The sequence below is a fragment of the Pristiophorus japonicus genome, chromosome 17 (assembly GCF_044704955.1).
Source record: "Pristiophorus japonicus isolate sPriJap1 chromosome 17, sPriJap1.hap1, whole genome shotgun sequence".
NCBI lineage: Eukaryota > Metazoa > Chordata > Chondrichthyes > Pristiophoridae > Pristiophorus > Pristiophorus japonicus.
Window position 1 is genome coordinate 31,987,592 of NC_091993.1, and position 13,903 is coordinate 32,001,494.

The 13,903-nt window shown below is 48.8% G+C and overlaps 1 protein-coding gene and 1 long non-coding RNA gene across 3 annotated transcripts in view; one reads left to right on the forward strand and one right to left on the reverse strand.

The window, feature by feature from the left end:
- The window catches only part of LOC139227653 (FERM domain-containing protein 5), a 340,559-nt gene that overhangs the window by 285,150 nt on the left and 41,506 nt on the right, over window positions 1-13,903 (forward strand). The window contains exons 7-10 of the mRNA XM_070858574.1: window positions 8,870-8,957; window positions 9,559-9,647; window positions 11,648-11,711; window positions 12,420-12,511. Coding sequence (XP_070714675.1) covers window positions 8,870-8,957; window positions 9,559-9,647; window positions 11,648-11,711; window positions 12,420-12,511 — 333 coding nt within the window. The remainder of the gene's footprint in view (window positions 1-8,869; window positions 8,958-9,558; window positions 9,648-11,647; window positions 11,712-12,419; window positions 12,512-13,903) is intronic.
- Window positions 1-13,903, reverse strand: part of LOC139227654 (uncharacterized) — a 138,330-nt gene that overhangs the window by 101,454 nt on the left and 22,973 nt on the right. The window lies entirely within an intron of this gene.

Here is a 13,903-nt window from a genome sequence, read left to right on the forward strand (position 1 = left end):
GCAAAATCAACATGTAGCCTTTGCGACACCCTGGGAGGCCATTTCCATGGCTGGAATGGTACTGGTGGTGGTTTCTTGCTTTCCGATTGACATGTCGTACACTGACTCACGAGGTACACTATATCTTTATCTAAATCTGGCCAATATAAGTAACTGCGTTCAAAACTCTTGGTCAAGCACATTCCCAGGTTCTGGTCATGGAGGTCTCCTAATAATTTGGACCTGAATTTATTTGGTATAACCACTCTTGCACCCCACATGATACAATCTTCATCGACTGATAATTCATTCCTACAAATGAAGAATGGATGAATATCTTTGTCTGTTACCTGGTTTGGCCAGCCATTTGCAATATAATCATACATCTTTGACATAACTGGGTCACGTTTGGTTGCTCTACCAATCTCTTCAGCTGTGACTGGCAGTTCATCAATGTATGAAAAATAAAACACCTCTTCCCTATCGGGTGTAACTTTTGATGGGGAAGGCAATCTGGACATTGCATCAGCATTACTGTGATCAGCTGATCATCTGTATTCAATATCATATGTATATGCTGACAAAATCAAAACCCATCTCTGCATTCGGGCTGCAGCTAATGTTGGAACTGGGGACTTTGGATGGAGGATTGCTGTCAGGGGCTTATGGTCCATAACGATGGCAAACTTACGACCATACAAGTATTTGTGAAACTTCTTGACCCCAAAAATTAATGCCAAAGCTTCCCTTTCGATTTTCATATAATTACTCTCACTGGCACTGAGAGTGCGTGAAGCAAAAGCAATTGATCTCTCCTCCCCACTACATAATACATGAGAGATCACTGCCCCAACTCCATATGGAGAGGCATCACATGCTAGCTTAATCTCCTTTGATATGTCATAGTGAACTAACACGGTGTTCTCTACCAATTTGCTTTTACACTCCTTGAATGCTGTATCGCATTCTTCTGACCATTTCCAATGGACCTGTTTTTTCAATAGTTCATTCAGTGGATGTAATACTGTAGCCAAATTTGGTAGGAACTTCCCATAATAGTTCAAAAGACCCAAGAATGAACGAAGTTCAGTGACATTCCTGGGATTGGGTGCATTTCTGATTACATCCAATTTTTCCATGGTTGGATGTAAACCATCTTTGTCTACTCTGTACCCTAAGTACTCCACTGAGTTTTTAAATAACTCACACTTACGAGCAGACACTCGTACTCTGTGCGTCTCTAGCCATTTGAGGACTTCATTCAATATGTTATTATGAATTTGCCTATTTGTGAAATTAGTATGTCATCCAAATAACATACTACCCCTTCAATACCTTGCAAAATCTGGTTCATCACCCCTTGGAATATGGCAGGGGCGGAAGACACTCCAAACGGTAGCCTATTAAATTGATATAGGCCTAAATAAGTATTTATAGTCAAACATGACTTGGACTCCTCATCTAGTTCAAGCTGTAAGTAGGCATTCGTAAGATCCTGTTTTGAGAAGATCTGACCACCTGTCAGTGTTGTGAACAAATCTTCTATATTCGGCAATGTAAAGGGGAGATTACCCTCTAGAACCTAGTTTACGGTTACTTTATAATCACCACACAATCTTACCTTACCATCGGACTTAGGTACAACAATAATGGGTGTAGCCCAATTACATAGATCTATCTTAGAAATAATGTTCTCAGTCTCTAGTCTTTTGAGTTCTTGCTCAACTTTCTCCTTGAGTGCATATGGTACGGGACATGGCTTGCAGTAAACTGGTCTAGCATCCTTCTGTACCCTGACACTCGCCTTGAAGCCTTGGATCGGACTGCCGTTTCACAGAACACCTTCGGATAATTCTTGATGACATCATCCTTTGATGCCAATCTCGTTTCAACACGAAAAATCTCACTCCAAACCAGCTTCAGTGATCCCAAACAATGTCTTCCTAGTAAAGCAGGCTTGTCTCCTTTCACTACTATTAGAGGAAAGCTCTGAAATTGATCCTTGTATTTCACCGGTACGGTGATACGACCTACCACAGGAATGTTCTCTCCCGAGTAGCCTCGTAGCTCTATCTTGGATTTCTCCAAAGGGAAATCACGCAATTTGTTGAGGTATAACGATTCCGGTACTAGGGTCACGGATGCACCAGTGTCGATTTCCATGGGTGTCTTGGTTCCTGCAACATCTGTGTGGATGATGATACTTTTCGAATCGCTGTTGGTTACCCTCGTGCTCTTAATGATGTGTAGCTCTAAAACCTCCTCGTCATGTTGTTTTTCTTCCATGCTATGTAGTCTGGGGATTTCTACTTATAGCTTTGAAAGCTGGTTTACCCTTCAGTCGGCATGCCTTCGCAAGATGCCCAGTTTTCCTGAAGATGAAACACTCTGCCTTCACATATGGACAACTTTGAGCAATGTGTTGTCCCAGGCACCGATAGCAGGACTTCAATGCTCTGTTACCTTGGCCAGTTTCTGAGATTTTGGGGCCCAACTGCCTTTTACTTTTAATCTGCAGGCAATTCACCTCGGTTGTCTGACGACTGGAAAAAGTATGAAATTCTTGGGAATATTGGTCGGTCATGTTCATTGACATAGCTATCTGACAAACTAAATCAAAAGTCAAGTTAGGAGTTGTCAATAACTTTCTTCTGATTGCATCATTTTTCATCCCACAAACAAAGTGGTCACGCAATGCTCGGTCCTGAAAGTTTCCGAAATTACAGTGACTAGCTAGCTTTTCTAATGCTACAATGTACTCACTGATAGTTTCTTCGGTTAACTGATTTCGTATTCCAAAACGATAACTTTCAGCAATTTCCAAGGGCTTGGGGCTGTATTGCTGTTCTAACTCTGCTTAAGAGTTGTGTCCTTTGGCTTGTCAGGCACAAGCAAATTTTTCAAGGTTTCATACACCTTGGGCCCTGCTTCAGTTAAGAAAATCGCCCTTTGTCGCTCCAACACCACCCAGTTATGGTTTTCATCGTTGGTGACTTCGATGATATTATTTGCAGTGAAAAACATTTCTAGCCGCTCCACATATGCTCCGAAACTTTCACAGTCACGTTGAAACTCCCCCAAATGCCCTATTATTCCCATAGGTGCGGCTATCTGGACTCTGGCAGTTCAGACAAGTGTGCTTGTAATTTATCTTGGATTTGTAGCTGTTAATCAAAACAGAGAAGTTCTCAAAGTCTCTGTGTCTCTCTGGTGAATCCTCCACCAACAAAAATTGCAGTTTTTTCCCCCCCCGCTTTATCCCATCTTCATCACCATTGTTATAGCTTCAGTAACTCACAAACACACACAGCCTTAAGATGGCAGAACACTCCGGTGACCTGTTCCCTTCTTTATCATAAACAGCACTGGCTGCAGTGCCACAGGAGTCCACAGGTGGAGCTATATATATTACATCAGTCAACATCACTAAAACAGATGAACTGATCATTATCACATTGCTGTTTGTGGGAGCTTGCTGTGCGCACTTTAACTTCCGCATTTCCCACACAACAAAAGTGGCTACACTCCAAAAATTCTTGCATTCCAGATCATAACCACTCGCTGCATATAAAATGTTTCCTCAGCTCCCTCCTGGTTCTTTTGCCAATCACCTTAAACCTGTGTCCCTCTGGTCACCGACCTTCCTGCCCCGGAAACAATTTCTCCTTATTTACTCTGTCCAGACCCCTCATGATTTTGAACACCTCTAACAAACCTCCCTTTAGCCTTCTCTGCTCCAAGGAGAACAACCCCAGCTTCTACAGTCTCTCAGCAAAACTGAAGTCTCTTATCCCTGGAACTAATCTAATAAATCCGCTCTGCACCTTCTCCAAGGCCTTGATATCCTTCCTAAAGTCCTAATGCCCAAAATTGGACACAATACTCCAGCTGAGGCTGAACTAGTGATTTATAAAGGTCACCGCCTTAATCTTCGAGACTCATATCGCTGGGGAAGGGCGCAGGGGGAGGGGGTCACTGGGGGAGGTGGGCACTGGGGAGAGGTGGGCACTGGGGGAGGGCACTGGTGGAGGAGGGCACTGGGGGAGGTGGACGCTTGAGGAGGGAGGCACTGGGGGAGGGCATTGGGGAGGGGGGCACTGGGGGAGGTGGGCGCTTGGGGAGGGAGGCACTGGGGAGGGCATTGGGGGAGGGGGGCACTGGGGGAGAGGGCACTGGGTGAGGGCGCTGGGGGAGGGCACTGGGTGAGGGGGCACTGGGGGAGGGGGCACTGGGGGAGGGCACTGGGGGAGGGGGGCACTGGGGGAGGGCGCTGGGGTTGGAGGGCACTGGGGGAGGTGGCGGAGGTCGGCTGCTATCACTGCGTGGGGGAGCGTATGCCAGTGAGGGGAGGCGTAACTGGAGCACAATGAGAATCGTGGGCAGGACGGTTTAGAACGGAGAGGAGCGGAAAGTTCTGGAAGATCAGTGAGAGCAACTCAATAAAAACAATATTAAAATAACCAGCCGATCTATTTTGAAGTTTCTATTTTTTTTACATCTTCCTATCTACTCTCCCCATGCAGGAGAGACATTTCTGGAACCTTTTCTGCTTTGGGTTTATATTTTTAAAGTATTTGAATATATTTAAGGTGGCGATAGACAGATATTTGACCCATAAGGGAGTAAAGGGTTATGGGGAGTGGGCAGGGAAGTGGAGCTGAGTCCATGATCAGATCAGCCATGATCTTATTGAATGGCGGAGCAGGCACGAGGGGCCGAATGGCCGACTCCTGCTCCTATTTCTGATGATCATATGTTCTATGTTTAATGTGTCCCTGCAGTTGTTTTGCAGAAACGGACATGGACATTGTGATGGGAGGGTCACGATCGATTTTGACACTAAGTGCTTTTCCCCCTATAAGCAATTATCAGGAAAGATTGTCCGCTCAGCAGAACAGAGACAGTTCTGTCAATCACGCTGGCAATGCCGATGGGAGGTGAGCAGTGTTGACGGGTCAGGACTGCACGCCACCCTCTCTTGGGCTATTTACAAGCATAGTGCAGAATTACCCCGGAGAGTGCTGAGAATGTGGAACTCGCTGCCACAGGGAGGGGCTAGGGCAAATAGTAGAGATGCCTTTAAGGGAAGCTGGATAAACACATGGGGGTGGGCTGCATCAAGTGACAGCACTATTCCTGGCCAGAATGGAGGTGATTGGATAATCCCCCATCTCCCACTCATTGGCTGACACAGTGGTGTCAATAGACACTTTGTTGAAGGATATTTTTCCATAAATATAAGATTATAGTCGCTGATAAATCTAATGGGGAATTAAGGAGAAACTTAGAATCATTGAATCATAGAAATTTACAGCACAGAAGGAGGCCATTCGGCCCATCGTGTCCGCTACGGCCGACCAAGAGCTATCCAGCCTAATCCTACTTTCCAGCTCTAGGTCCATAGCCCTGCAGGTTACGGCACTTCCAGTGCACATCCAAGTACTTTTTAAATGTGGTGAGGGTTTCTGCCTCTACCACCCTTTCAGGCAGTGAGTTCCAGACCCCCACCACCCTCTGGGTGAAGAAATTTCCCCTCAAGTCCTCTCTAAACCTTCTACCAATTACTTTAAATTTATGCCCCCTGGTTGTTGACCCCTCTGCCAAGGGAAACAGGCCCTTCCTATCCACTCTATCCAGGCCCTCATAATTTTATACACCTCAATAAGGTCTCCCCTCAGCCTCCTCTGTTCCAAGGAAAACAACCCCAGCCTATCCAATCTGTCCTCATAGCTAAAATTCCCCAGTCCCGGCAACATCCTCATAAATCTCCTCTGTACCCTCTCCAGTGCAATCACATCTTTCCTGTAATGCGGTGACCAGAACTGCACGCAGTACTCCAGCTGTGGCCAAACTAGTGTTTTATACAGTTTAAGCATAACCTCCCTGCTCTTATATTCTATGCCTTCCTTAGGTGACAATGTGGTGACAATGTGGAACTTGCTGCCACAGGGAAGGGTTGAGGCGAATAATATCGATGCATTTAAGGGGAAGCTGGATAAACACATGAGGGAGAGAGGAATAGAAGGATATGGTGATGGGGTGAGATGGAGAGGAGTGGGAGGGGGCTGGGGTGGAGCATAAACACCGGCACGGACCGTGGGGCTGAATGGCCTGTTTCTGTGCTGTAAATACTAGGTAATTCATAAAAAGCAAACTGATTCTTGCCGTGGGAACTGTGCATAAGATTGTGAGCGTGAATCATTTCCCTTTCCTCCAAAAACTGTGTTATAAATTTAAAATGTAGGATATTGTTTCTAGATATCTAACTCTTGTATCCAACGTGTAATTGTCACACTTCTAAATGTCAAAAATGTTATAAAAGAAAAAAGAGTGGACATTTGCGGCTGGCTTTAGGTGACTTTGATCATTTGGCCTCTCCCCAAGGGGGAGGAGCCAGGGATTTACAAGGCGCTGCCAATCCACAAAAATTCCCCGCAGCAATTAGCCTCTCACTGACCTTTAGATTGTGCCTATTTCGACTGTTTCCCCTGGGACAGTTCCAGAGCCGGGATTTTAAAGGGACAGACCTTGTTAAACACGGCTGCATCTCCGGGGGCTCACCATCGCAATCGTGCTCCAGATACACAGGCACCTGGAGCACGAACATCTCCACCTTCCCCTAGCCCCCCCCCTCGCTCTGCGAGAGCTGAGGCAGCCTCCCAATCTCTGCAGCAATCAACGATTCCTCGGCTTATCTTGAAATGAAAGTAGCCATCATGTTGAGACAGCTGCACTGTCAAACCGAACCTCCTTGGTGCTGTTCCAATTCCCCAACCCAAAAGCAAATCTCAAATGTCAAACCAAGTTTATTCTGTCTTTATTTTGGGTTCTTTTTTTCCTTGCCTGTCAAGCTGCGGGATCAGATGTTCACTCGCACATTCAAGCCTCGCTCGCTCGGGGACGACACCAGCCCCCCGGGGATTTGTACAATTGTACAAGCCGCAGTGTGAGACCCTGCGGGATATCTGCCCACAGTCTGACGCGGCAGGTCTCTGGGGGAGGCTCACTGTGCGCTCCGGCCTGATCTCCAGCCAAGGCAGCAGGTGTCGGGTAACTCCCATTGGCCTCACATGAGGGAGAAAGGAATAGAAGGAGATGGTGATGGGGGTGAGATGAGGAGGGGTGGGAGGGTGGAGCATAAACACCGGCACGGATCGGTGGGGCCGAGTGGTCTGTTTCTGTGCTGTACATTCGATGTCATTACCATTTCAGCGTTTAATATCCTCCTTAATAAGCATAAAGGACCTCGGTTTAACCTGAAGGAGGGCACCTCTGTCAGTGCAACAACAACAACTTGCATTTATACAGTGCCTTTAACACAGTAAAATGCCCCAAGGCGTTTCCCAGGAGCGGTTATCAGACAGAATTTGACACCGAGCCACACAGGGAGATATTGGGCAGGTGGGTCATTGAGGGAGGCCGACTGCCAGACGCCTCATAGCTGGGATGGACAGACAGCGAGACTTGCATTTATATAGCGCCTGTCACAACTAATGGACGTCTCGGAGCACCTTACAGCCAATGAAGTACTTTTGGAGTGTAGTCATTGTTGTAATGTAGGAAACGCGGCAGCCAATGTGCGCACAGCAAGCTCCCACAAACAGCACTGTGATAATGACCAGATCATCTGTTTTTGTTATTTTGATTGAGGGATAAATATTGGCTCCAATGCACAGGATAACTCCCTTAGGATGAAGGTTAAACATTGCTCCCAGAGTGTCGCGGGAAAAATTCATCCTCCACCAACACCACCAAAACAGGTTAGCTGCTGTGTGTGAGAGCTTGCTGTGTGCAAATTGGCTGCCGTATTTCCCACATTTCAACAGTGACTACACTTTTTTTACTTCATTGGCTGTAAAGTGCTTTGGGACATCCTGAGGTTGTGAAAAGCGCTATATAAATGCAAGTCCTCCTTTCTTTTCATCCTCGCCCCTGCGACAAGAGGTTGAGGCTGAGCACATCATCGAGAGCAGCGCCCGCTCCCAGTGTCACACTGAGGGAGAGCTGCTCGGTCAGGAGTGCCAGGGTCGGGTCTCTCCGGCTAACAATCCCATGCTGCTACTGAAGAGCCCAGAATTCTCAACCAACGCCGACTGTAAAAAGACAGACTCGGGACCCCTCCCCCTGCTCTACGTAGCCTGTAGTCACTGCATCGCCCAACGTCAGTCACTGCGGGCCCAATGTCAGTCACTGCTGGACGCACCTCAATGGGAAGCCCTTCAGGATGAACTGAGGGTGAACGGCAATGCAAGTTTTTTTCTCTAAGCAAGTTTAGCATCAGACGGTCGCTGTAAGGACATTAAAGGTTCAATGCTGAGCTCAGTGTTCCATTAAGGATAGAGGGAGGAGAGGGAGAGAGGGTGGGATAGGAGGGAGGAGAGGAGGGAGAGAGGGTGGGAGAGGAGGGAGAGAGGGAGGAGAGGAGAGGAGGGAGAGAGGGAGGAGAGGATGGAGAGAGAGGAGGGAAGGATGGAGAGGGAGAGAGGGAGGAGAGGATGGAGGCAGGGAGAGAGGGAGAAGAGAATGGAGGGAAGGGGTGAGGGATGAGAGGATGGAGGGAGGAAGAGAGAATGGAGGGAAGGAGTGAGGGATGAGAGGATGGAGGGAAGGAGTGAGGGATGAGAGGATGGAGGGAGGGAGAGAGGGAGAGAGAATGGAGGGAAGGAGTGAGGGATGAAAGGATGGAGGGAGGGAGAGAGGGAGGAGAGGGATTAGAGGATGGAGGGAGGAGAGGATGGAGGGGATGGCGAGGGAGAGGGAGGAGGAGAGGATGGAGGGGATGGCGAGGGAGAGGGAGGAGGAGGGGATGGCGAGGGAGAGGGAGGAGGAGATCTTTGCGTGGTACGGGAGTGTGGTCACTGACTGACTCTCCTGTTCTGTCCCCGGGCAGTGGGCAGACTCCGGACACAGCGGAGCTGAATTTCCTGAAGAAAGCGCAGTCACTGGAGACATACGGAGTGGATCCACACCCCTGCAAGGTACAGGCCAGTAATGGGAACAGGTCTTGCACAGAGTCCCGCGTGTGTGTGATCAGCTCTCCCCATCCGTTACTGACCCAGTCGCACCTTCACACCGCACATTCTGCTTTAAGCTCATTCGTTACTATTCAGTTCCGTCTGAGCAAGGTCAGTGAGCACCATTGTCTCCCTCTCCTCCCTCTCCCTCCATCCTCTTCTCCATCTTCTCCTCTCCATTCTCTCATTCCTCTCTCCCTCTCTTCCTTCCCTCCATCCTCTCCTCCCTCCCTCCATCCTCTCCTCTACCTCCTGCTCCTCCACCCTCTCCCTCCTTGCCCTCCCAAGTGTGCAGGATGGGATGTGCTATCAGTGTGTGCTGGGGGCTGGGGCTGGGCGGTGTGCGCGCTGAGTATGGGCCTGGGGTGGGGGGAGGGGCGTGTTCCCGTTCACCAGGCAGCGCACAGTGCGATCCCGGTCACGCGGGCGAGGAAGAGCAAAGGGCACTGAGGCGGGTTTTGGCGCGAGAGCGTGTGGCGGGGAAGAGCGGACAAGATGAACAGTAACTGAGCAAAGATGGCGGCGGAAAGCCCGGGATTGCTGACTGTAAACGTTTCTCCTGCAGGACGTCTCGGGGAATGCAGCGTTCTTGGCCTTCACACCCTCCGGGTTCGTGGTGTTGCAGGGGAACAAGAGGATCCATTTTATAAAATGGTGAGTGTTCGGGGCCCTGGGATGCTGCAGTCCATTTCCCTGCACATAAAACATATCGCTGCCACTGCTCAAGGCCAAAACGCACTTTCCACTCGGCTGTTCCTGAGCTCACTGACCAGGCCACACCGTCTTAGACGTTTGATCTCCGGCCTGGGCTTTCTCCGTCTCTCAGTGACCAGACACAGCTCTCTCCCTCGGGCCTCGGCCCATGCTCGGCCTTCCACTGGCACTGACTGAAAATAAACAACTGCATTTAGATAGCGCCTTTAACGTAGTGAAATGTTCCAAGGCACTTCACAGGAGTGTCATAAGACAAAATAAATAAATTTGACACCGAGCCACATCAGGAGAAATTAGGGCAGGTGACCAATAGCTTGGTCAAAGAGGTAGGTTTTAAGGAGAGTCTTAAAGGAGGAAAGAGAGGTAGAGAGGTTTAGGGAGGGAGTTCCAGAGCTTTTCCCCATAAAGAGGACAACCTCCGCCGGTGATTGGAGAGGTTCCCTTGGGGATGTAATGGTTTGAATGAATGGACCCAGTGGTGTTTCCATCGGTTGGAGGCCACAGTAAGATGCACAAATGTAAAGAGTTTGATACTGGTCCCATCTCTCTGTGAGAAGCACCCAAACACTGAACCACCCAGGGCTCCAACCTTTGCATCCTAAGTAAGAACATCAGAATTAGGAGCAGGAGTCGGCCATTCGGCCCCTCGAGCCTGCTCCGCCATTCAATGAGATCATGGCTGATCTTCTACCTCAACTCCACTTTCCTGCACTATCCCTGGATTCCCTTAATATCCAAAAATCTATCGATCTCTGTCTTGAATATACTCAAAGACTGAGCCTCCAAAGCCCTCTGGGGCAGAGAATTCCAAAGATTCACCACCCTCTGAGTGAAGAAATTTCTCCTCATCTCAGTCCTAAATGGCCGACCCCTTATCCTGAGACTGTGACCCCTGGTTCTAGACTCCCCAGTCCGAGGGGAAACATCCTCCCTGCATTTACCTTGTCAAGCCCTGTAAGAATGTTTCAATGAGATCACCTCTCATTTTTCTAAACACTCGAGAATATAGGCCTAGTCTACTCAATCTCTCCTCATAGGACAATCCCCCCCATCCCAGGAATCAGTCTGGTGAGCCTTCGTTGCACTCCCTCAATGGCAAGTATATCCTTCCTTAGGTAAGGAGACCCAAACTGTACACAATACTCCAGGTATGGCAAGAGAATTGCAGGAACCTACAGCATAGGAGGAGGCCATTCAGCCCGTCGAGCCCGTGCCTCTTTGAGCAGTCGGGCTTAGTTCCACCTCCCTGATTTTTGTCTGTACCTCATCCTCCAATACCTCCAGTGGATCAGTCTGTGGCTCAGTGGGCAGCACACTCGCCTCTGAGTCAGAAGGTCGTTGGTTCAAGTCCCACTCCAGAGACTTGAGCACAAAAATCTAGGCTGACACTCCAGTGCAGTGCTGAGGGAGCGCTGCACTGTCGGAGGGGCCATCTTTTGGATGAGACGTTAAACTGAGGCCCCGCCTGTTCTTTCAGGTGGATGTAAAAGATCCCGTGGCACTATTTTGAAAAAGAGCAGGGGAGTTATCCCTGGTGTCCTGGGTCAATATTTATCCCTTAATTAACATAACAAAAACAGATTATCTGGTCATTATCACATTGCTGTTTGTGGAGCTTGCTGTGTGCAAATTGGCTGCTGCGTTTCCCACATTACAACAGTAACTACACTCCAAAAGTGCTTCATTGGCTGTAAAGCGCTTTGAGACATCCGGTGGTCGTGAAGGGCGCTATATAAATGCAAGTCTTTTTACCTGTCCAGCCCCCGAGTTTAGACTTGACACTGACTGGCTTTAGACGATGTGTCCCTCGGAGGTTGGGAATCTGTGTGAACCGCTTCGCGTTGCAACATCAGTGACATAAAGTATAGTCCAGCCCCATACAGAGCGAAGTCCCAAAATATTACCGCCAAACCTGACAGAAGTTCCTTTCTTACTTTCAGGACTGAAGTCAGCAAGATGAAGTTTGAAGGGAAAACATTTAATTTATATGCAACTCAGAAAGAGGTGAGTGCTGTCAGGGGTAAACAGAGATTCCCAGTTTTACAGCCAACACCGCAACTTCTTCATCCAACCTAGCACCAGGCACTGGCCAAATATTCACACATTGATCGTCAGGGTCTGTACATTCTGAACCCAATATCTGCAAACTAAAACCATTTTATTCGGTATTTTAAAAATATATATATTCTTGGGAACATAGGAACAGGAGGAAGCCATTGAGCCCCTCGAGCCTGTTCTGCCATTCAATGAGATCACGGCTGATCTTCGCATGTGGGCATCGCTGGTAGGGCCAGCATTTATTGCCCATCCCTAATTGCCCTTGAGAAGGTGGTGGTGAGCCGCCTTCTTGAACCGCTGCAGTCCGTGTGGTGAAGGTGCTCCCACAGTGCTGTTAGGGAGGGAGTTCCAGGATTTTGACCCAGCAACGATGAAGGTTCTTAATTACATCGGAACGTATGGCACAGAAACGGGCCATTGGGCCCCGCAGTCCGTGCCGGGGTTTATGCTCCACACCAGCCCCCTCCCACCTCTCTCCATCACCATATCCTTCTATTCCTTTCTCCCTCATGTGTTTATCCAGCTTCCCCTTAAATTCATCTAGGCATCATCCCTAATGGCACCGTGCACTTATTCAGGTGAGGAGGCGTGAGATTGCAATTCCCCTCTTGGGTCCAATTAACCAGTTTATTTTTAAAATTATCTCCCTTTCAGGAATCAAAGATTATTCTGACGTACTTTGCCCCAACACCCGAAGCTTGCAAGCATCTGTGGAAGTGTGGAGTGGAGAATCAAGCCTTTTACAAGTGAGTGCCGTTAATTACATCGAATATACAGCACAGAAACAAGCCCTTCGGCCCCACGGTCCATGCTCCATACCAATCTCCTTTCTCCCTCATGTGTTTATCCAGCTTCCCCTTAAATGCATCGATACTATTCACCTCAACCACTCCCTGTGGCAGTGAGTTCCACATTCTCACCACGCTCGGGGTTAATTCCTGGTTTTACTGTTTTGCAACATCACACGGAGCAACTCCCTGCAACATTATCCTGCATCCTTTACAATTGCCTTCGGTGTTTTGTTTTGAAATGTGCGACAGACAGAGACACGGCTCTGGGCTCCGTTACAAGAGAAACACAGACAGTGTAGCACTCCCTCAGTACTGCCCCTCCGACAGCACAGCGCTCCCTCAGTACTGTCCCTCCGACAGCACAGCACGGCACTCCCTCAGTACTGCCCCTCCGACTGTACGGCGCTCCCTCAGTACTCCGCGTCCTCCAACAGCACGGCGCTCCCTCAGTACTGCTCCTCCCCCCCGACAGTGCAACACCCCCTCAGCACTGCACTGGGAGTGTCAGCCTAGATTTTTGTACTTGAGTCCCTGGAGTGGGACTTGAACCCACAACCTTCTGACTCAGAGGCAAGAGTGCTGCCCACTGAGCCACGGCTGACAGCTGAAAATGCATGTAGGTATTATAGGTGAGGAGAATACCGTGCATCATAAATCTATTCAAAAAGAAGGCTTAAAAATGTCGCCCTGGAAAATGACCAGAATATTTCTTCCTGCATAATTGTTATAGAGAATATATAATGTTCTGAATATACCTTAACATAGCTATTGCGGATTTTCAGAACCAGACTGTTCACGACCTTGGTGTCCTCTTTGACCCTGAAACAAGCTTCTGGCCACATATCCACAGCATAACTATGACCGCCTATTTCCACCTCCGTAACATCGCCCATCTTCGCCCCTGCCTCAGCTCATCCGCTGCTGAAACCCTCATCCAAGCCTCTGTTACCTCCAGACTTGACTATTCCAACGTACTCCTGGCTGGCCTTCCACATTCTACCCTAAGTAAACTAGAGGTGATCCAAAATTAGGCTGCCCCGTGTCCCAACTCACACCAAGTCCCGGTCACCCATCACCCCTGTGCTCGCTGACCTACATTGGCTCCCGGTTAAGCAAAGCCTAGTTTTCAAAATTACCATCCTTATATTCAACCCTCCATGGCCTCGCCCCTCCCTATCTCTCTAATCCCATCAAGCCCCACAACCCGCCCCCCGAGATGTCTGCACTCCTCTAATTCTGCCCTCTTGACCATCCCTGATTATAATCGCTCAACCATTGGTGGCCGTGCCTTCAGCTGCCTGGGCCCCAAGCTCTGGAACTCCCTCCCTAAACCTGTGTGCAAATTAA